Source organism: Urocampus carinirostris, chromosome 12 (assembly GCF_059441175.1).
Source record: "Urocampus carinirostris isolate Australia breed hairy pipefish chromosome 12, RoL_Ucar_1.0, whole genome shotgun sequence".
NCBI lineage: Eukaryota > Metazoa > Chordata > Actinopteri > Syngnathiformes > Syngnathidae > Urocampus > Urocampus carinirostris.
In genome coordinates this window covers 26757923-26782337 of record NC_142360.1, presented here as the reverse complement: position 1 = coordinate 26782337, position 24415 = coordinate 26757923, and the positions used below count along the sequence as shown (strand labels likewise).

Below are 24415 nucleotides of genomic sequence, written 5' to 3'. Positions count from 1 at the left end.
TTCAAAAGTAAATAGCGAATGAAGCGCGTAAACAGGGGCCCAATATACTATTCTGCTGTAATTGTGGTTGTTTCAAACGGAATTTGATGAAACTCAACTATTTCAAAAGAAGAATTAACCAACCAGACACTCTGGTTGCTCAAAGTTCCGAACCTTAATCGCCCTGCCCTCATTTAACATTCCTTGTGCCATCTATTGCCATCTAGTGCCTAAAAGTGGAAACGGTTGCACAATTAATTCTATTTACTGTATTGGCGTATTATTTTGCATTGTGTCTGTTTCATCACGCGGGGGCGCAAGACATTGACTCCATGTGAAAACCTGCTTTGGGGATTACTGTTATTTAGTAGTGTGTATATAAATGATGGCGCTTGGGTGCATTTGCCCTCCCGCCTCCAACGTTGAAGCGCCCTCGGATCCTGAAGACGTCACGTATTGTTTTCAAGCTTCTGCAAGGCGAACACAAATCGGAGCAGCTGTCATGATGAAGACGGAAAGGGTGGTGGTGATGATGATGATGCAGGGATGACTGATATTAATAGGGAGCCTCGAGCGTCTCAGTCTTTCACCGTCTCGGTCGCGGGGGGGCTTGCTGGTGAGTCCGTGGACCAGGTTTTGGGTTGGGGAGGACTCTTCCGATCCCGATTGCGCAATTGGACCATTTGAAGAGCGAGGAATCACCTCGTTGACAACATGGATTTGTTGGCTGTCCTCAATTTGGGAGATTTAGTACAAGCGTTTTCCAAAATGGGAATGTTTCCTGTTTTTGATGTGGCCTATTACATCGTGTCCATCCTCTACCTCAAGTATGAGCCAGGTGAGAGTCATAAAACATTTTTTTATTAACTCATTAATTAACTTGAACTATAAGTCACTTTTGATTCTTTTATATTTTGCCAAACTAGAAAATTGTAAACCCAAACCAATTTGTCTGCCTTTTTAAAGTTCTAAATTAATATAAATGATTGAGTGCTTATTTTAAAAACGTCACTCAACTCTGTTTCAACATCCCTACAAAGACTTTTCATATAATTAATTTTTTTTACATAAAGGACCCTCTTCCATAAAAAAAGCCTGACCTGTTCTATCAAGGCTAAAGCTCGCTTCAGTCAAACATACGCAGAGGAAATGGCTGAAGTGAACTAAAGAAGTTAGGCTCTTGACATTATCCAAGTTTTAAGTCCTTTGAGCGCCATTGACTTATGTAGATGAAATGTGAGAGAAGGCATGCCAGAAACTCGGGCAGAAAATAGAAGAGCCTAAAATAGACCTCAGCGGGGGCAGCCAGACCCCCATTAAGTTTTGGAAACTCAGGGAACCTGGCTATGTGGACTGAATTTAAAACAGGGAACAATTTACTATGCTTTCAACTCACTGAAGAAAATGTTGCCACTAGGTTTAAGAACCAGATTTCTGACTGCCATTTAAACAGTTCTTTTTCTCACTAATCTAATCCAGTGGTCGGGAACCTATGGCTCGCAAGCCATATATGGCCATTTTTTGACTAATGTGTGCACTGTCTATTCACTGTCATACTGTCTACATGTGTGTCTTAGTGTAGTAAGTCCTAGCATAGTGTTTTTGTGTTTTTCTTATTTTCTAGAAACGCAATTTCAATTCTCTGTTTTTGCTGCAGAATATACAATAAAGTCGACTTTGACCGTGACTTAATGAGTCCATACGGCTCACATATAAATTAGAACCTGTGCAGTCGTTTACTACATTATTACATGTAGAATCAATAGTCGCACATACAAAGCTGAGACATTACCAATGTACAAAGGGTTCGGTCTAGTACTTACAGTGTACAGTATATGACACAATTGGAACTGCAGTTTACAGTCAAGTTTTGATACCAATGGACACCGTTTTGGCTGTAAATCACTAAATAATCCTTTATATGGAATCTTATTAAACAATCTCTGTGTATTGTTGAGACACAGTATGATGAAAAGCCACAGAAAAAACTTTAAACCAAAATAAGCCTTTTACCTCGAAGCTCTAGCAAAGCACTTTGAGCAATTTGATTGGGTGAGTGGTAGGAATGGGCAGAGCTATACATAGGGCACGTGCACTGTTTCTCCTCGGACAGCTGTCTTCTGAAGGTTAACATGTGTTGGCATCTTCGTTTGCAGTATTTTGTGACATTTTTTACGAAAGAACTTTGCTTGCACTTTGTTTTAAAACCATTATTTTGGACCAAAATTGCTGTCTAAATGAACCTCGGCACTCTTAAGTAACTGCAGGATTGAGACCATTTGTAGGTGGTATATTTATATTGATATGGGACACAGACTCTGGCATTATTTTTATTTTATAGATTCGACCAAATCATTAAACATCACACAGTGAAATAAAATGGGCTGGATACTTAGCTTTTGTCTGAATAGTGGTTTTGGAGGTTTTGTTGAGTTTTGTCTTACTTTATAAATCCCAATTTGTATGTAACTTATATACTTCAAAACAGCCCGAACAGATTTTCCTGAAAATTTACACAGTTGTACTTTAGCCTCTGCGAGTGTCTTTAGCTAGGTTTCATGTCAAGGCACCCCACAATAAATACCAACAAAATCGCTTAATATCTGCTTTCGTGGGTTTTGCTTTTGTGGAGTTTCTAACGCCCTCTGGCGGCCAAATTTTCTTCTGCTGCTCCTGATCAATCCAAGCAGCCGGATCCAATTTTCTATCGGAGAAAACACCTTGATTGATGCAAGTGTTTCTTGTCCTCACGTTCTAAAAAAACATGGTCGCAACGCGAGGCCAATCTTCTTGTACAGTGGTACCTCTACTTATGAATTTAATTAGTTCTGGCAGTAGCTTCCCAACCTTAACATTTTGTAAATAGCATTTTGTATATAAAGCGGTTAATCCGTTCCAAGCCCATTATGATACTTTTATAATAAATCATAAAAGAGTATGAGAACATGAAACAAATACATGTTAAAATTAGATTAGCACAAAATAAACATGGAGCGAGTGGCACATAATGTAACAAAAAGAAGAATAAATGATATCATAAGAATTCATTCATTTACCTCTTTGCCTTGCGTTTCTCAAAAATGTGATCCAATGACATCTGCTTTTGCCGGCTTTTTACAATCCATCAGAAATGTGCGAGGTAGACCTAGCAATAGCTCGATTTGTTATTGTGAAATCAGACTAGTCCAAGATGATAACAGAAAGTGAGCTTGGAGGTTTGAGATTGAAGTTGCGAACGTAAATTGAAAGGACATTGTGTATCATTGTGTGGTGGTAAAAAAAACTTTATTAATTGTAAAAAAAACTATTGTTTTTTTGCGATAATGCGGCTTACCTTTTGCTACTTCATGGATTTGCAGTGTGATTTGTATTCTGCATTCGGATTGGTTAATCTGTCTCTTCGCTTATTATTATTTGACGGTATGGTTATTTTAAAATTTAATAGAAAAACATTTATACATTACTTTTATTTGTTTAACAAATGCTTGAGCCTGTAAAAGGGGTTTGTTCCTTGATTTCAATGCATGATAGCGTATTTAATTGTATAATGATTGTAAAACAAACAAAGAAAAGGGTTTCTAACTACACAGAACACACTTATCACTGGCTCTTGGAACCCATCTATCTATCTATCTATCTATCTACCCTGGTCATATATCTTGAGAGGGCTGACCGACAGCAAGACAAACACAAAGAAAATAAAAAAAGGGAAAAAGTAGCAAAAAACACACACAAACATTTTGGGGGACCATGGCTAACCCAAATGTCCAAACACCCAAACAAGTTAAGCACCTTGGCACCCAAGTTGGTCATGCTTTCCTCCCTCCAGATGAAACGAGACACAAGAAAGCAGCCATGTCACTCGGGTCAGGGTGACACAACACACTCTTCTGTTCAACAGCTTTCACTGGTTTACCCCTGCCGCATCATACAGGTGCCCTGCCCATCCCTTAGAACACGTCTAAACATCCCACTATCCATACAACACCTCTCCACTAATTCCTGTCACAAACAAGAGCTCTAGCTTCCACTATATTTAGAGCTCTTTCCTGCAGTGCACTCATAACACCATCCATCCACGACAATCGTGGTCTTCCTGTTGGTCTCCTTCCATTTACTTCTGCTCTGCAGATCCTCTTCAATATTCGCTCCTCATCCATCCTCTCCATGTGTCCAAACCAACCGAGTACTCTCTTGGAACCTTATCCCAGTAATAAAAGTAGGATTATAATGTAAGCAAAAGTACATGAACTATTATAAACCTGCATTTGCGTTTATTTTGCATACTGTAACTTCAAGCTCACCAACAGTGAGTTGACATAATTGTTTGCAATCTTGCTGCTGAGAATACCCTAAAAACCAAAAACCTTGCAAATGTTTGTGGGAAAAATGGTGCAGTTTGGTCACTTTGAGTCTCCGTAGTTTGTATTCATCCTTGTGCTTTGTGCACTTGGTTTCAGCTGCACAGCACAACACAGCGACATTATTGGTAAATACTGTTTCTTTATCAGTTAATTGACAAACGCTCAATGGGTGCAATTTGATGTTGCCCAGAACAGCAAAAGTTTTTCTACAATACGTCATTTTGCTGTTTATAGTTTTGCCTTTAACGCTTTCAGGCCGTCTGAATTGTCTCTCCACTGTCCTAGAATGCAGCACTGTTTAGATTTTACCAATCATGAGATGTTGGCAAGCTGGAGCGTGTCCGCCCGTGACCCAAGCAACTGTGATGCCTTTTTTAGGCGACACAGAGTGTCAAAATGGCAGGCCCGTGATAATGGCGCTATCGTATGAAGATTCAGTACTCTAAATAGTTATTGTTGAGTAAATAATATATCACAAGTTTGTGGCTCTTATTCAGAGTGGGTAGTAACAAGTTACATTTATTCCGTTACGTTTACTCGAGTAAGTTTGGGGACAATTTGTACTCCCGGGGGGGATTTTTAAATCACTATACTTTTTATTTGAGTTCATTTGTGAAGAAGAAACAGTACTCTTACTCTGGGGCATTAGGCCACACTGAACCTGTTACTAAGGAGCCTAAATCCCTTCCACGTAAATATCATCTAAGTCCCTTGAATGAAAAATAATGCGCTGCCCAAACCCCACCCCTTTTAAAGGGGCGGCGTCACATACCAAGCAGGTGGCCGTTTTAAAGCCAAATGGCGAGTGTGTGATCGGCCATGAAGCCCAAAGGTGAAAAGAAAAAAATAACTCCGCAGATATTAAACTTTAACTGTATAAATGTGATTTTATTTGCTTGACCTTATCAAAAGTTTGCTGTTTTATTTTCATGAATGCATGCTACGTTTTATTGCACTCTCTGTTGGCCAGATAATGTTGATGTTTTTTCCAATCCTCAAAATAAAAATGACATCAGAAATTGGATTTGTTGATTGCATTTCCTTATTTTTATTAAAACAATTGAACATTGTGGAACTCATTGATAAATTTGAAGTGGTATCATACAGCAGAGTAGTCGTGTCATTCCCCACAGGATGTGCTGCATACAACGTAGTCATTTTGACGGGGCTGTTGGTCATTACTTTTGTTAGGATTATATAAGGCTTTTAATTTGTTGTGGCTCCTGACAAATATATAATTATTATTATTTTTTGCTCCAATGTGGTTCTTTCAACATTTTAGGTTTCCAACCCCTTGGCTAGATTGTTGTTCTGCCTGCAAAGCCTGTTCAAATAACTTTTTGATTATTTAATTGATTCTAGGGCGGCACGGCTTTTGAGTGATTAGCACATCCGCGGCACAGTTCTGAGGTCATGGGATCACACCTTCCTGTGTGGAGTTTGAATGTTCTCCCCATGCTTGCGTGGGGAGCCTCCGGGCACTCCAGTTTCCTCCTACATGCCAAAAACATGCATGTCAGGTTAATTGGCCGGTCCAAATTGTCCCTAGGTGTGAATGAGCGACAGAATTGTCCGTCCCTGTGTGCCCTGCGACTGACTAGCAACCAGTTCAGGGTGTCCCCTGCCCACTGCCTGAAGACGGCTGGGATGGGCTCCAGCACCCCCAAGACCCTACTGAGGATAAGCGGTGCAGATAATGGATGGATGGATGGATGGATGGATACTTAATTTTATTTTTCGTTATATGTAATTTATTATCGATTAGATGGATTTTGATGTTTTGATGATCTGATTAAATATTGGTTAAATTAATACATAAGATGTTGCTACAGGTACTCAGTACTTTTTTACTTTTACTCAAGTAATTATTTGGATGACTACTTTTTACAACTTGAGTCATATTATTCTGAAGCAACAGTACTTTTATTTGAACGAAATATTATTCTACTCCACCCACTTCTTCTTTTAGTTTGCAGAACATTTGACAGTCAAATCAATTGAGCTGATCTTTTTATTTGCATTTCTTTTTTTCTTTTTTTTAATGCAGCTGCACACATCTATCGGGCACCTAACATAAGAGCTTTGACGTCAAAGGTTTAAGACAGGGGCCGACACATGTAAGGCGGGGGGTAAAGTGGAGAAAATTCTATTCTTGGGACGGCATTTCTTAGCGTCGGATTGCTTTAAATGCAAGCAAGATGATGCACTCCAACACCTGTTGTTGGACATTTGTTGGAAGCACTCTGCTCAACACTCAATTAACTGTGTTGTATAAATATAGGAATGTTTTAAATGACTATCATGTACTATGATCGCTTGGCATATTGCCGTATGAATGGAAATGCATTCAGTGGTCAAACGATTTGATTCTTCCCAACATCGATGACTTAACTGAAACTTTTTAAATGGGAATTTTAATATTTAAATTGTGGTACAGCTAAATGACAAACGCGTTATGATATCAACATCCTAGCGTGGGCCTACATTTGGTGGTGGGTGTGGTTTGACCATGGACACCGATGTAGCAGATAAACACACATGGCTTTGTCAGATAACATTTTTGTTCAAAGATCTCTACGTCATTTTTAAAAACACAGGGACTACAGCTATAAACAACCATCCCCCCCAAAGAAACCCCAAAACAGACCATTTTTCTTCATTTAAAAAAATAGATTTTCATCCCACTCATTAATTTAATTGAATAACTTGTGTAGTAAGGGTCAATAATGTTAAAATATCTTTTTTTTATAAAGCTTATATGACATTTCAAAAAATAAATAGTAAATTATAATAAACTTGCACAGTCAGCCCCCAGAATAACTAACAACCAAATAAGCAATTCCAGTATCAATATGATGGCAAGAAATATATCTTTATACGGATGTTTGTTCCCCCCTTTTTTAGACGGATAACCAAATTTTTAGTAAGTCACCTATACTGATCTCATACAAAAACATTCATAAATAAAATTGACTAGTCAGATTTGTTTAAATGTTTTAGTAAATTCTTTTAAGTTCCAACATAATAGTTTAACTTAATATCACTTTTATTCATGGTAATATACCCTTCATTTAATTCCTGGTGCTTGATTATTCAAAATCCAATCACAATGTATTCGTGTAGCACCATTCACGCAATGTAAAAACCTCAAAGTGCTGTACAGAAGCACTCAATGTGCAATGCCCAACCCAACATCCCAGAATGTCAAATACATAAACACACGCATAAAGACAATAAAAGATGTTAAATGAGGGAAAGAATATTAGGTATTGGTTTACATCAAGTGTATAGATGCCTTTAGAACAGGTGTTATCGACACTGATACTGATAACTTGTATTGGTACTCACAGATCCTTAGTTTTTAAAGGGACGTAGTGTATTATTTAGCGCCTCCAATTGGTAAAAACTTTATTCATTAAATAAAACAATTGTTTATAAGATGCAAAAAAACTTGAACTGTCATTTAAATATGCATTTATTCTTACTACTAGGTCAAGAAATGTGTACTTATTTTTCATAACATGAAGCTCACCTCTTGGTACTAAGTACACCCCCAAAAAGACCAAAAACATTGACAAAAGTTGACCAAAAATGGGAAGAAAAACGGTGTAGTTGGGTGACTTTGAGTCTCTACACTTTGTAATCTTCCTTCTGATTTGTAGCACTCGTTTTAGGTTGTACTGCACAGTGCAGCAACATCTAGATCACACATATTACGCAATGTCCTTATCATATGCTACCGGTACCAATACAGCTACCGGGTTATTGGTCCTCACAATTTCCTACTTCTCAAAGGAAAAAATATTTAAATCCTAATTATAAGCAGAGCACACACAATAAGAAATTTAAAACTTTTTTTTTTTTAATGCAGCGTTAGTTTTGTCGATGTAGTTTGTTCAAGTCTGCATTGTACTGAGAAACAATCCTCAAAATTTGGTTAACTTTGTTTATTCATTTTAGAGGAAATTGTTCCATTATCATAAAAAAAGATTTGAATGAACTCTTATCTCTTATAGAGGTCGATTGTTTATCGGGCAGGCCGATAATCAGCACCAGTATCTGGGAATTTGACAGATATCGGTTTCTTTATTTTTTATTCATTCGATAGGCCGAATATTTAGGCTCATATGTAGTCTCTCTCTCTCTCTCTCTCTCTCTCTCTCTCTCTCTCTCTCTCTCTCTCTCTCTCTCTCTCTCCCTCTCTCCTTCTCCCCTGTCTTCCGTCTCAGTTGCTACCCACTCCTTCTCATTGGTTAAGTGACCGAGGGCGGAGCCACTGAACCAAGAACAATAATGTTAAGCGGTGGCTCTGCTTACTTGTCCCTACATGCCAGTGTCTGTGGTAGGGGGGTATGTTCAGGTGGAGATTGGTATATTAGCTCTTATCATAACATTAGTTTGTCAATCAAGCGTGTGTGATTGGGAGAGAGCATAGAAAACACAGTTTACTAGAAGTCTAAATGATTAGCTGTTACCGTAACATTCGTTTGTCCATCTGGCTCTAAAATAGGAGTGCCCACACTCAATTCGCGAGCTCCGTTGGAATTTTGTAGCACTTTTTCTCTTACGTTAATTCAAGTCATCTAGGTTGTATTGACATTTTTAATTATTTATTGTAAAAACATATGGGATCTATTCAAGTTTTCATGTACCTTTATACGAGTTGCTGCCGAACCTAATATTATTTCCCGCACTGTTATCTTTCAGTTTAAATAAAAGATTAGTCATGTTGGTTGTGCTGGAATTCTAATTTATTTACAGTAAAAGGTTTTGTGTAAAGGTTTGTTTCCTTTTGCATTTGAAAAAAATTCTTACGCTAATTTTTCAGCTACAGCAAATGAATATTGGTTAGAAGGCCTCATTTTAATGCTAATAAAAATCAATATCAGCCGATCCCTTTTCTCTTATTTAACATAGATGTGATGATCTGATCTTTGGCAATACCTTCAAGTTTTTCTGCATCTCTCAGGCTCCGTGGAGGTTTCACGCAGGAGTCCTGTGGCCTCGTGGCTCTGCGCCATGCTTTACTGCTTCGGGAGCTACATTCTGGCTGACATCATGCTAGGAAGCAGCCCCCTTGACTATTTCCAACACAACAGTCATATTCTGCTGGCCTCTGCTATCTGGTGAGAAATGAATATGTAAAAGTACTTTATTTTGACAACCCTTTACAAAAGCTTCGGTGTGCCAAAGTGCTCTTCAGTAAATAATAAAAGACAAACAAAGTAAAAAACAAACCAAAAAAATCTATAAGAACAAGAAAACTGAAGAAATGACTCACGCCTTCATCTTGTTCATTTTTGACCCGAAAATTACATTCAAACATTCAATTAAACTTTAACTTTCTGAGCATATGGTGATAATGCCCTGCTCAAACTCTTATGTTCAGTCAGTGGTCTCAATTGTGTTTTTGAGGGACCACATCTCATTTTATGATGATTTTGTTTTAAATCCCGTTCCTACCTGTATGGGTGTTTGGATGGAGACAGACAGACAGACAGACAGACAGACAGACAGACAGACAGACAGACAGACAGACAGACAGACAGATAGACAGACAGACAGATAGATAGACAGATAGACAGATAGATAGATAGATAGATAGATAGATAGATAGATAGATAGATAGATAGATAGATAGATAGATAGATAGATAGATAGATAGATAGATAGATAGATAGATAGATAGATAGATAGATAGATAGATAGATAGATAGATAGATAGATAGATAGATAGATAGATAGATCCAAGTCCAAATGCCATTCCATGGGTTTATTCAAGCGCATCTAAGAGATGCACGTACTTGCACGTACATCATGAACGAGCTGACTAAGATGAAGCAATCATGAGAGATGAGAGTAACAAAATTTCAGATTCCATACGGCCCTTTTAAGTTTTTTTCTTTCTTCTGTGTCGTATGCAAATATAGGTACCTCATCTTCTACTGCCCAATGAACCTCTTCTACAAATGTGTGGCTTTCCTGCCTGTCAAGTTGGTGTTGGTGGCCCTGAAGGAAGTGGTCCGCGCTCGAAAAATCGCCGCTGGGGTCCACCACGCTCACCACGCCTACCACCACGGATACGTCATCATGGTCATTGTGGGCTATGTCAAAGGTCGGGAGGCTGAGCCATCATCAGAATCACCTTTATTATCATTGTATATCTACAACAATTGGCAAAAAAATATACAATATAAAGACTCATGAACAGAAAAAAGGGTTCACCTCTAATATAAGTATTTACATTTGAGATAAGAGTTTATGCAACCCGAATATAGCTCTTAACCGGGATTTTGCACTTTAAACTGTAACAAATACGTTGACTGTTACAGTTTTAAGTGCAACTACAAAATATTCCCTTACACAAAGTTATGGAAATGAAGTCAAGTGTATATACGAAAACTGTACAATGTCAATAGTAAAGTAAAAAAAAAAGCATTTTCTTCAATAAAATACTTCTTCTGCAAAAAAATACTTATTCTGGATAACTGTGTTATAACTAAGTGAATAGCATCTAAAGTAAAACCTTAACATAATCGAACCATTACACCTAAACCGGGATAGTCCACTTTAAACTGTAAACTGAAAATCTTCCCTTGCACAAATTAAATTAAATGAGTGAACAGTAAAATGTTAAACGGTTACTATTAATATTTATTCTGCATAACTGTTTTAGAATTAAGTCAAAAGCATCTAAAGTGAATCTTGTACATAACTGGGGTATTGCAATTAAAAAACTGGGGTATTGCACTTAGAACAGGGACATTGCACTTTAAAAGTGTGTTTCACGACTGCCGTTTAGTGTGTTGATGGCTTTGGGGAAGAAGGTATCCCTTAGTCTGTTTGTCCAGACCTTGTGGGATCTAAACCGTCGGCCTGAACATTAGCAGTTCGAAAAGATGGTTGCTGGGGTATCCTTCGGCATGTGTTTAGCTCTGCGGAGGTAGCAAAAGCTTGCAATGTCCTTCAGACTGGGCAAGGAGTAGCCTGTGATCTTTTGGGCCGTGTTTATAGTCCTATGCTGGGATCTTCTGTCTGCTGCAGAGCATCCTGCGTACCACACAGTATGTTCTCCCTTTACGTCGTCAAGTGATAAAATCAGATCTCCTTCCTTGCTTGCAGGGTCGGGAGTAGCTCTTATTTCCAACTTTGAGCAGCTGCTGCGAGGCGTATGGAGGCCCGAGACCAACGAGATCCTCAATATGTCATTGTGAGCTTCTTCTTTCATGACACCATGCACATGTACACACACTTGAGTTGGTCTTAAAAAAAACGATGTTACTATTTGCTATATTGAGTATTGTAGCTGACGCTACTTCTTTGGAATGTATATCAGTGGTCATCCTTATTCTGAGTGTGGCCAAGAACTGGTCTTATTGACTGTGTATGATTCTAAAACGGGTGGCAAGATTTTGTAGTGACATGCTTCATTGGGTTAAAAAATAAAGCAACAAGTTTTTATTTATCTACGAGCATAATGACCCGGCATTGGTTGGCATTGCCAGGCTTGGCGTTGTCAAGTTGGCGTTGCTGGGTATCCTACTTGAGCGAGGTTGTTGGGGCCGTGGTTTGTTGAAAAAGTGTCACTAGGGCAGGGGTGTCAAACTCATTTGAGCTTGGGGGTCACATGGTCAAAAAAAAAACAATTATGGGTGTCGGACTAGTAGATTAAAGTGAAGGAAAGAGAGGGAGAAAAGAAAGAAAGAGAGAGAGAGAGAGAGAGAGAGAGAGAGAGAGAGAGAGAACAGGAAAAAGAGAGAGAACATGCAAGATAAAGGTAGAGAGAATGAAAAAGGGAAAAAAGGTAAATAAATAAATAAAGAAAGAAAGACAGATAAAGATGCAAAGAGAGAGAGAGAGGGACAAAGAAAGAGAGAGAAAAACGAAAAATAGAGTTAGAGAGACAGGAAGAAGAGAAAGAAGAGAGACAGAAATCCAAAAAGACAACAAGAGAAAGAAAGAAAGAAAAACAAGAGAAAGATACAGACACAGCAAGAGAAAGTGAGAAAGAGAGACAGAAATAGAGGGAGATAGAAAAAGAAACACATTTTACACATATTACTATTACTTTCTTTCACCATTTTGTATATATTACATTATATTTTTATTGTTTTCATTTGGTGGGGCCGTATGTGGCCCGCAGGACTTAGTTTGCCTAGCTCTGTTCTAAAACATCATCATTCTTTTTTATATGGTTTCGAAAGTAATACTTAAATCATACATACCTTATGAAATAAAATAATATCAATTTATTTTTTTTGCTTTTAATGGTTACACACTTTGTAGCTGATATTCTACATAATTTTAAAAGGGTAAGTACTAAAGAAGATGGATGAATTAATTAGGACTTTATAAATATGATAAAATCTGAGATAAAATGTAGGGCAAGTCAAAACAACTATACAGTTTGTGCCACCGAAAGTGAGTGCAAAAAGCTGAACGGAAAAAGACAAAATACGGAGACTCAAAGTGACCAAATGCACCTTATTACTTTTGAAAAGAATAAAAATAAGGAAAGGGAAGAAAACACACAGATTGGAAAGGGACAAAAAAAGAAAGAAAAGAAAAGAGAAAAATAAAAAAAAAGAAATAACAGAAAAGTAAAAAAATATTTTTTAAAACGAAAAGAGAAAGTCGCATTTATTTCCCTTTTTTCATTTTTCTTTTCAATTCCTTTCTTCTCCTTCTTTCTGTTTTTCTTTCCTTCTTCTCCATTTTCCTTTTTTGCTTTTTTTCCACCGCACCTATCTGCTTTTATCCTATTTTCATCAGGCCTGTTCAGGCGAAACAAAAAGAGTTTATTCGAGCGCGTCTAAGAAATGCATGCAAATCATGTGTGACTCTGCCGCCATCTCCTGGCAGCCTCACGTTTTCAAATGCCTCACCCTACCTTTTAACAGTAGATGCCAATATCTCATCTCATCTCATCTCATCTCATTGGCTGCACCGCTTATCCTCAGTAGGGTCGCGGGGGTGCAATCATCGGGCAGTGGGCAGGGGACACCCTGAACTGGTTGCCAGCCAATCGCAGGGCACACAGGGACAGACAACTCGCTCGCTCATTCACACCTAGGGACAATTTGGACCGGCCAATCCACCTGAAATGCAAGTCTTTGAAATGTGGGAGGAAACCGGAGTGCCCGGAGGAAACCCACGCAAGCTAGGGGAGAACATACAAACTCCGCACAGTAAGTCCGGTAGCTGGATTTGAAACCACACACGAGGTTCCGAAGACATTAGAACTGTACCGCCGTGCTGCCCCTAGATGCCAATATTTTGCTGCAAATTCAAGTCGATACCTGACATTTCACACCAGAGGAAAAAAACAAAATAACGTTTATATACTATATGTTGATAATGGCCAAACACAGATACAATATGGATTTCATGACATTAAAGAAGCTGAAGTGGGGCGTTTGAGAGAATTATTTAGCGCCTCATAGTGGGGAAAAAAACTTAGTTTGTTAAAAAACTACACAATATTGTTTTAAATAATAAGCAAAAATATATGAGCTATCATATAATATGAATGTTTTCTTTGAGAATTTTTTTTACAAAACATAAGGCTCACCAAGAGAAGGCTGAGATGATTGTCGGCCATCTTCTCCCATGGGTTATTTTCTTTTTGGCTTGTTTCTCATTTTTTTGTTTATTCTTCTTTCCTTTTCCTTTTATTTTACTCCTTTTTAAATTATTTTTTCTTGCTGTTTTTCTTGTTTTCTTTTCCTTTTTCTTATTTGTTTTCTTTTTGAATGTCTGCCATCCTGCAGCTAAGAGCACCCCCAAAAACTTTTTGAAAGGCAAAAAACATTGGAAGCAAATGTTGCAGTTCGGTCACTTTGAGTCTCCGTAGTTTGTATTCTTCTTGCTGCTTTGTATTGCTCATTTTCAGTTGCACTGATCAATAGAGCGGTATCTAGCCGTCAAATACACTGTCCCTTTAAAAATGCAGTTCATTGAGTGTTATTATATCATTATTAATATTATTACTTGATATCATTCTGGTTTTTCTGGTCATTTTGTTTTGTTTTGTTTTAAAATGTGAATATATTCGATGTGACTTATCCACATGAAGACACCATGACGGACAGTAGTAACCCGTAGTAAACAGTGGACGAGGCAACTAAACAATAGTCAACAAAAACAAAAAGAGCTATACTATTCAACAACATTGGCAATGACTAGTCAAAACAAATATTGTGCAGCTGTTGGATGAGGTGGCTCAGAGAAACTGAGGCTATCATTAGCAATACTAGCTACAGAGCGATACAGTCTTCCCCCGACATACTCACACACCTAAACAAATCGTCCACCCTGCCTGACTTCAGTCCATACGATCGGTACCACTATATTGTAAATGGAGTATCCCCATACACCAGTGCTGATCTAAAAGCTTATAAAAGTCTGGATGCTTACCAGCTCTTCGTAACTGGCATGCATTACTGTGCTTCGTTTTTCCGACAAATGCACCCCTGGTGTTCCCCTCGCGCTAATGTTACTAAAATGACTTAGTATCTAAATTTGGGGGAATGTAATAGATCAGTAAAGCACGGGACATTTGCAGCTTGTACAGAAATCACTTTTGAGCATGATGAAAATCTTTACTTTGATCCGTTTTGTTTTACACGTTGATAATTTGACGGTTCATTTCGGCGTGAAGGGCTTCATGGTAGAGCACTTAAAACAGTTTTCAACACATGTAATATTTGGAAGATTACTGTTTTGAATCCCTGGTTAATCGCGATAAAAGCAGCTAATTTACGTAGTAAGAAATGGCATTGGTAACGGCACTAACGGAGCTAGTTAGCACTAGCTCACTTATTATAGCCAGTGTCTTTGATGTGACTTGTTCTACTTAACATAAAATTGCTCGGAAATACATCAAAGATACTTTGTAAAAATGTTTGCTGCAAATCCTGAAATACTTGAGGGCTGCCAGCCTGCCGGTGTTGTGCCTCCATTTGATTGCAGATTAACATTGTCTTCATCAAAAGGGATGACATTCGAAATTGGGCTTAGAACATTGCCGGTTGGCACAGCAATAAAAAACAGTAATACAAAGGCGGGGTTATAGTTTTCTGTTGTGGTTATTGATATTTGTTTCAACTCAAATGCTCATTCAAGTGCTGTCCAATAGGGTGATTCTTGCTGTCCCTATTTCCTCTAGTGGTTGTAAGTAGTAACAACATGTGCGACAATTGCATGTTTCAGGACAAAGTAACTTATCTTAACTTACAGTGGAACCTCGGTTCTCGACCATAATCCGTTCCAGAACCCTGTTCGAAAACCGATTTGTTCGATCACCGAAATTATTTTTCCCATTAAAAATAATGTAAATCGTTATAATCCGTTCCAACACCCTGAATGTTTACCTTGAATGTTTAAGGTAGACATAAAGCTAACCCAGGCTAATCGTACGTTCGCGTTATCGTAATCTTTCGGACGAAAGATTACGCTAACGTGAACGTGTAAAAATAAAAAAATCAGGTCGTTTACAAGTCATTTAGCACCCGGGTCTCCACATCAAGTGGTGAGCGGTTCATTGGAAAGGGGGCTCCGTTCCAACACCCTGAATGTTTACCGTAAACATAAAGCTAACCCAGGCTAATCGCAAGTTTGCGTTATCGTAATCTTCCGTACAAAAGATTACGCTAACATGAACGTACGCACTCACGCATTACCGGCATTCGAACTCAGATTTTTTGACCGAACAGCGAAGCAAGAATTTCTCGAAATTTTTGGTCGGACACCGATTTGTTCAAACTGAGACCGTTCGAAAACCGAGGTTCCTCTGTATTTGTAAATCTCAATTTGCGTGCGTGTGTCTGTGTGTGAGGTTGTGTTTGTGTGCATTCGTATGTGGCTAATGGGCTCCAAAACTGATTTCCGTCAACTTTTACGCAGTAGTACTTTTGGCCTCTGGGAGTGTTTTAGCTAGGTTTGGTGTCAAAGCAGCCCCAATAAATACCAACTAAAACGATAACTGCCTTGGTGTACAAGCGGCTCTGGATCTGCATATGGCCATGCGGCTCTTTGGCACCCCCTAGTGGCTCCCTGGCGCTTTTTCAACAAACCAGGGCCCCAACAACCTCACCTAAGTAGAATGCCCGGCAACGCCAAGCACGGGAACGCCAGGCGATTGTGCTACTTATAAATATTCCCAACCTTCTTAGTTGTTGCAGCAAAGTAGCTAACCAGACATGCCCAAACTTGCGGATGAGATAGTAAGGCCTCATTTTTGTCCTTGTGTTTATTGTCGTGTATAACTAAATAGCTTTAATTGGTTGACTTGACATTTGAGAGGTCAGAGTAATCAATGTCATGAAATTTTGTCAACAGCCCTACAAAGGCCAGCCTGTATGGAGCCATCCTCTTCACCATGCAGGAGGCTCACTGGCTTCCAGTGTCCAGGAGTGTGCTCATCATCAGCTTCACCCTCTTCATGGCCACCAGCAAGGTCTGTACTGTCAGCACACCCCAGGCAACCCGAATTGTTGAAGGAGACATATTGGACCAAATAAAACAAAAAATAATTTGTCTGGAGCCGCAAAAAAATCATAAGCTTTGCATTACCATAATGAATGCAACACAATCTGTGTGTATTTATATTAGCTATATTAGCCTATTTTCAAAACGACTAAGTCATTACAATACTAACGGATAAGAATACTATAATAATTTAATTTTTTTGATAGAATTAAAGAAACGCAATTAAGAAATCTTATTTTTGATGTCTTTTTCATTTTTTTAGGATTCGAAAAAAAAACAACGAAATGGAACCTGCTTAACGTTCCCCTTATCTGGGCAACAAAAAGTGGGAAATAAAACGTAGCATGCATTCATAAAAATAAAACAGCAGGATTTTGATGAGGTTAAGTCGATAAAATCACATTGATGCAGTTTAGGCTTAATTTCTGTGCAAAGGTCAAACAAGTCAGTGCAAAAAAAAACCAAATAATATCCCCAAGTGTCATTCAAAATATAGCAAAAATCACTTAACAAAAACAGCTACTAAAAAGTGCTTATGAGTGCCTTGTGCTCTAACCGGTTTAATGAGTTAGTGACTTGAAATTAGGACTGCAGCTTTAAATTGCTGCGCTACTGCTTTGAAAGGAGCGGAGCTTGCACTCCACTCGGCTTTAACAGAAAAGACGGGAGAGAGGAAAACAAGCAAAGGAGATGATTTTCCCCTATGATGTTATCTACCAGGTTGTAGTTATTAGAGATTCAAATAGGCTCAGTTAACCCCTAAACATCATGTTGGTTATAAATCATGTCGGTTATTAATCAAGCTTCTGAGAAAACCACAGAGATCCCTCGGTTTTTGTGGTTAAGGGGAATACAACCACCCACCAAGAGTGAAAATCCCAGTAGTTGTCACGAACCAGGACAGGAAACAGGAAGCAGAACCCACTTGCGAAATTTTACTCACAGATTATTATTGGGGAGAAGAGGAATGAGCGCACACTCAACCGGGGATCGTTGGTTGCGGAAATAGATTGATCGGGACGAGAAAGTGGTCAAAATCAAACAAATCGGGGTGAGAACAAAACAGTAGCAAAACACAGGCAAAAACGGAGATTCACTGGGCTTGGCAAAACAAGAGCAAAAAACACAGGCAAAACGGGGATTCACAGGTTTGTCAAAACAAGAACAAAAACACAGGCAAAAACGGGGATTCACAGGGCTTGACATATCACAACAGAATTTAGCAGGAGTTTCGCAGACGCTCCGACACCAGGCGACTCCCAGACAGCGTTTAAGTAGTAAGGGAGCAATCTGTCAACGAGTTTCAGCTGGTGTCCATGGTCGGGGACAACTGGGCGCCTTCAGCTTCGCTATCGCTTTCTCTCTCAACGGCGCCTAAGTCGATTCCCAGACCCGATAACAATCTACGGAGCACCCGGTGGTGACCGGCATTTCTTGGCGCTCTTCTGACTTTCCGAATTAATTGAATAATTTATTTCTAATGTAACGAGCCACTAAAAGCTAGCGGCCGCTATCCTTCCCAGTTTGTTTGGATTTGAAGACGTAGACTGCGCATGCCTACCCTGACTGTTTGACTGACAGCTTAGAGCAGCCTATGACAGTCGCGCACGCAAACAGTCACGCCCACCCAATACATGCACACGCCCCATGAAGCTTACTGTGTGCTCTCTATCTAAATAAAATAACCCTACGTTGATATCAATGACAATAAAGACAATTCAGTCTTTATTCTGTAAACTCCTTTGCCTCCCCTCCAGGTGTGGATGACTGCCCGCCACTCTCACGGCTCCCCCTTCGCCTTGGTGGAGTCCTGGATTTGCCACGTGCTTTTCCGCTCGCCCCTGGGCGAGGACGGCCATCATCACGCTCCGGCCGCCGTTGCCCCTTCGCCGATCAAGAGTAAAGAGGAACTGAGCGAAGGCGCCCGAAAGAGAAAAACCAAGAAAGCCGAGTAGACTGCGAAACCGACGTGGTCCCTCTCTTTTTGAAGTAGAGGCACTTTCTGCTCAAGCTAACAGCCGGTGCTTCTGGTTTTCTGTTTGAATTTGCATCTCGTAAGGACTGTAAATACGATCCCTGACTATTTACAGTTATTTTTAACAACAGTATTTATGCTCCTCTCAGTGATGGAGTGTCGATACCGGTTCTTCTGTGGTCCATTTCACTTGCTTCTGAATGGAAATCAATGTTCCAAATATGAAGAAAGTATAATGTGAAAAGAGAGAACTTTTTACTTTGACAATAAAGAATTTGAGGAATTTGAATAAAATAAAGGAGAAAGTGTCCTGTCTTTTCACCTTAAACCTTAAACGATAATATGTTGTAACATAAAACAAAGAAACCAAACGTGGTCTTGATCCAGCACTCTTGTTGTCTTTTCCTTTGTCTTTTCTCACTCTCACACTCTCACACCCTCTTTCCATTACCTTATTTGGTCACTCACTTCCAGGTTCTTCTTTCCTCCTTTCCTTGATTTCCCTGTGGTTTCTCCTCCTACTACAACTCTTGAGATGCTAAGGTTGTCAGTTGCTATGTCGTTATCTTGCACCATGTGATGCAGTTTCAGTTGCAATGTCCTGATAATGATAATATTGTGTGTTGCTGTATAGTTGGTATGTTTATTGTAATGATCATGTCTCTTGATAGGCAGTTTCTATGTCCCTTATGGTGATGAAGATGTCAGTTGCAACATAGTTACTATACCCCCCTGTTATTGAGTTGCCTCTTGCTGTGCAGCAGTTGCTAATGTCTCTTGAGATGCTGATGTTGTCAGGTGCTGTTTAGTTGCTATGCACTATACTGCTGTCAATTATTATGCATTTGTTATGTCCTGATAATCATAACATTGTGAGTTGCTGTATGGTTTCTATGTTTCTTGTAATGATAATGTCTCTTTATGGGTGTTGATATGATTCTTGTGTTTATGTTGTCCCTTGATAGGCAGTTTCTATGTCCCTTGCAGTGATAAAGTTGTCTGTTTCTATGAAGTTACGTGCGTGGTAAACGTTGCCCTTGACCATGCAGTTCTTCCCTTTCTGATGTTGATGTTGTCAGTTGCATTGCAGTTACTATATCCCCTGTGATGAAGTTGTCTCTTGCCAAACAGTTGCTAATGTTTCTTGAGATGCCGAGGCTGTCAGTTGCTGTTCTCCATGAGGGACTGTCGCTGTAAGTTATAATGCAGTTGCTATGTCCATGTGTAACCGCGGTGTACCTGTCCCACCAAAGATCCACATTCACGCTGGACTAGATGATGAAGTTTTTATTACAGTTTCTGCAAATGAAATGAGTCACAACACGTGATTAGCTTCTCTGATGGTTTTGATCTATTTGATCTCTACAAGGGGAATTAACATTTTAGCACAACAGAAACAAAACGAAAATAAATCCACACAGCTTGACAACATCAATCACATTACTGTGCATTTTGAGGGGTTTGTCAGCTGTGGTTATAGTGTTTAAAATTAACTTTTTTGTGGAGCACCAAAAGATGGGTCTTACCGTTGGCAGCTCGCTCTGTAGACTGCCAACAAAACCCCGCCTTCCGGTCACATGTCAAAAGCCAAAACAAACCCTACCCCATACCAGAAGGTGGCACTGTTGGACTCATCATTGCAGGACACTTATCAAAAACTATACACATATTTCAGCAGGAATTTCAATAAAACAAAAGTTATTATTTCACCCGTTACACATGTAATGATTAAATTGTGAGTTGCTGTATTATAGCAGTATTTCTTGCAATGATAATATTTATTAATAGTTAGTTGATACTTATGTTTATGTTGCCTCTTGATAGGCAGTTTCTATGTCCCTTGTAGTGATAAAGTTGTTTCTATGGAGTTATGTGCGTGGTAAACGTCCTTGACCATGCAGATCTTCCCATTCGACTGCTGAAATTGTCAAATGCATTGCAGTTGTGTTTTGTAGAAAAACACACAGGGTGACGCTAAGCGATCTTCAAAGTCATCAAAAGCAAAGGAATTTCAAGACCATCTGCTCAGACCATTAAGACAAACACAAAATTGTACACACACAGGAATAGATACATATTTTTGCATCCTTTCTGGATGATGTTTTTAGAGGCCTCTCAGATGGTGATGACCCAAAAATATGTTTACATTTTGATGTGAAAAATAATTCCGACTGCAAAATCTGTTATTCATCCATCATCAACCACCTTAGCGTGGTTCCGGTTGTGCAAAGAAGAAACGCAGTGTATGATCATTACTAGGAATTCATGCAGAGGGGGCTGGGCTCTGCAAGTTGCGATGACTGTTTGGGAAGTGGGGGCTGTGTTTTTGTGTTTAAGTTTCTTCTTTTTTTATCATGGAAAGTTGATATAAAGTCCGAGCAGGGAAAGAAGAGATTCTATGGTGACGGTTTGTAGAAGAAGACACACACGTCGGCATGTTTTGCTTTGTGGTGCTAACTTTGGTGCTTTGCACAGGACAAACGTCTGGACAGAGAGGTAAGAAAATGCTTATTTGGGTTTGGGGATATATTACCATTGTCAAATATAAAAGTAGGAATGTTTGGTACCCATTTTTTCAGGCCAATACTCTTTTACGCACATTTTAAGAAGTCATTCATACAGAGACCACCTACCAAAACCATTAGTAGGCCTACTGAAAATTCCCTTCCCTCTGCAAAAAAAACGAGTAATATTATTCAAGGGACACTGTGTATAATCTAAAGCAGGGGTGTCAAATTCATTTTAACTCGGGGGCCACACGATAGAACAAACATTCTGTCGGGGGCCGGACTAGTAGATTAAAGAGAAAGAAAAAGAGAGATAAAGAAATAAGAGAAAGAGGGAGGGAAAAAGAGAGAGGGCGGTACAAAGAAACAAAAAGAAAGAGAGGGAGAGAGCGTGAGAAACAGAAGATAAAAAGTCATGAGAGAGGGGGAAAAGAAAGGGAGAGGAGTAAAGAAATCCAAAGAGAAATAGAAAGACAGAAGGAGAGAAAAGAGAAAGGAAAGTGCAAAGGGTAGGAAGAGAGAAAGATAAAAGAGAGAAAAGGAAAAACGGAAGTTAGAGCAAAAGAAGTTAAAGAGACAAAGAGCAACAAATGAAGAGAAAAAGAGAGACACAGAGAGTGAGAGAGACAGAGACAGAGTGGGAGAAAAGGGGTGGAAAAGAAAGAGAGAGAGAGAGAGAGTGACATAAAGAGTGACAGAGACAGAGAGTGGGAAAAAAAGTGTGGAAAAGGGAGGGAGAGCGAGAGAGAAATAAATACAAGTACAGTGTCTTTGTTCGAGGCACCTGGCTTTGGCAACATCAAGTTGACATATTTCAACCTGCAGCTTGTTTTTCTCTTGCACTGCTCTGAGTGTTGTCTCGCGGGCCGGATTCAATCTCTTAGCGGGCCTGATCTGGCCAGCGGGCCGCCTGTTTGACACCTGTGATCTAAAGCCTCTCAGTAGTTAAAAAAATACAACATTGATTAAAAAAAAATCAAAAATAAACAAACTACAACGTAAACATGCATTTAAAAAAAGGTAATTTAGGTTGATAAATGTAACTTCAATTCGATTTTATTTTAATTTGTTTTATCTAACAACTAGAGGAAGCTGGTATGATTCTCTGCCATCTTTCTGCTCCAGGTACCCAAAACACCCAAAAATCTCTCAAAGGTATGAGCAAGAAAATTATAAGAAAAATTGTGCTTTTTGGTCCCTCTGAGTCTCTGTAGATTGTATTCTTCCTTGTCTCTTTAAATAAATACGGCTCACTGAAAAGAGACGGCTCTTTAGGGTTCCAAACGGCACTTCAGGTTCTTTTTGTTGCTTTTACTCCCTACATTGCCAATTATTATGTAGCATTATGCACGGAATGGTTTAGAAAAGGAGAGGAATAAGGACAAAAAGACAAGAATTCAAAGAAAGAAACAAAAAAAATAACAAAGAAAAATGAGATATAAAAGAAGACAAAATACTAAACTATGTTTTTATATGAACACATTAATACTGAAGAACACAGGAAACATAACTAAGATATTCATAAGTCTTCAAAAAAGATAAAATACAAAACAAATTGAATATTTTTTTATGCTCAAATAATTTAAAGTCAACAACACAGGATAAAAAATGCATATTGACCAAGCATAACAGAAAAAAGGTGCCTCGGAGGCAGCCAACTCGATTCGTTCACTTCCAAGAGCCGGCTCATAGAGACGTTTCGTTCGCGAACGACATGAGTCAGGGTGCTGTTAAATACTGTAAAGAACTCACATTTTTCGCCAATCGGCCCTCATTTGCCTTTTCATTTGGTGCATTATTACTTTATTAGTAATCGCTATCTAACTACATGTATGGTAGTCGCAATTTTGAAGGATGACATGATCCGAACAGACGAGATGTAAACAACTCGGGGGAGAGAATTTTTCGTTACGAGGGTATTTATGAGAGTGTATTTCACAACACTACTTATACACGTTAACGGTACTCACTCGCCAATAATAAATATAATTGATTTGGTATTCAAAACCTATTTGGTGCAATTGAAACGATATTGCACAGGCTTGCTGAAGCGGATTTACATGGTATTATGCTTGGTGGTTGTTTGATTAGCGACTTATTATTTGAGATACCCTTTTGCAAATTATTTTTAACACAAATTTGATTTTAACTCATTTTTAAGATTTATATACTATAAGTCTTTGAATTCAGAAGCAAGAATGGTCACTAATTAGTAATGCTTAAGTAAGGTATTGGTATCCATGCCGATAACAATTATATTTTATGATATTAATACTTAAGGCAGTGTTTGATACTGACTGATATTTACTGCCCGCTATTGGCCATCTTTCTAACAATAAAACGCAGTTGAATAATTGACAATTAAATTGTCAGTTACTTTGTGAATGTCACGGTTGCCATTGCGCCCAATTGGCCCCGCCCGTGTCGCGCCAGCTGCGGCTTCTGGACAGATTGGCTTTCCTTCTATTTAAGCTCAGTGCTCTCACTCTTCCTGTGTTAGTCCGTCAACGAACCTCTGTCCCGCGTGACGTGGGTTTAGACTCGGTTCTGTTTCTCGTTGGTATTTCCTGTCCAGTATGGTTCCAATTTATTTTGTCCTGTTTAATATGGGTTTCCAGTTTTGTTTCCGTCTAGTTTGTCCTGTTTAATTTCGATATCCTGTTTTGATATCAATCCTGTCTGTCCTGTCCTGTTCGGTATCAACCCCATCTGTCCGATATCTGCTCGGGCAATTGGTATCATCATTCCACGCAAGACTGCTACCTAACGTGCATGACTCTCCATTTCCTGTAAAATAAAATGCTTGTGTGAGTAACGTCACCCATTTAAGTCCTGATCCACTTCCGGTTCTTGACAGTGAAATTGCTAGAAATAATATGTTTTGATTTCTAAACCTTTCTATTGGTTTTAAAATATTGTGTCAAGCATCCCTAATTGTAATTGCTCCAGTTGATAACTAGAGTTTTACATTTGACCCTTATTAGTTATTAGTTGATATAAAAAACTGATAAATGTAACTAGTAGTTCCATAAAAAGCAGGTTAAAAAAATCAATACAACATTAAAAAAATAGAACCATAAAATGAACAATTTTTCATCAAA

At 38.8% G+C, this 24415-nt stretch overlaps 2 protein-coding genes across 2 annotated transcripts in view; both read left to right on the top strand.

Annotated features, from left to right (window-relative positions):
• Positions 1–295: 295 nt before the first annotated feature.
• Positions 296–19115, top strand: tmem38a (transmembrane protein 38A). Its single transcript, XM_088349423.1, has 6 exons — positions 296–817; positions 9313–9469; positions 10274–10458; positions 11466–11553; positions 16683–16800; positions 18590–19115. The coding sequence occupies exons 1-6, from the start codon at positions 694–696 to the stop codon at positions 18785–18787; spliced, it is 870 nt and encodes a 289-aa protein (XP_088205549.1). The 5' UTR covers positions 296–693; the 3' UTR covers positions 18788–19115.
• Positions 19116–21236: 2121 nt separating this feature from the next.
• The window catches only part of comp (cartilage oligomeric matrix protein), a 43974-nt gene continuing 40795 nt past the window's right edge, over positions 21237–24415 (top strand). The window contains exon 1 of the mRNA XM_088350194.1: positions 21237–21303. Coding sequence (XP_088206320.1) covers positions 21243–21303 — 61 coding nt within the window. The 5' untranslated portion in view covers positions 21237–21242. The remainder of the gene's footprint in view (positions 21304–24415) is intronic.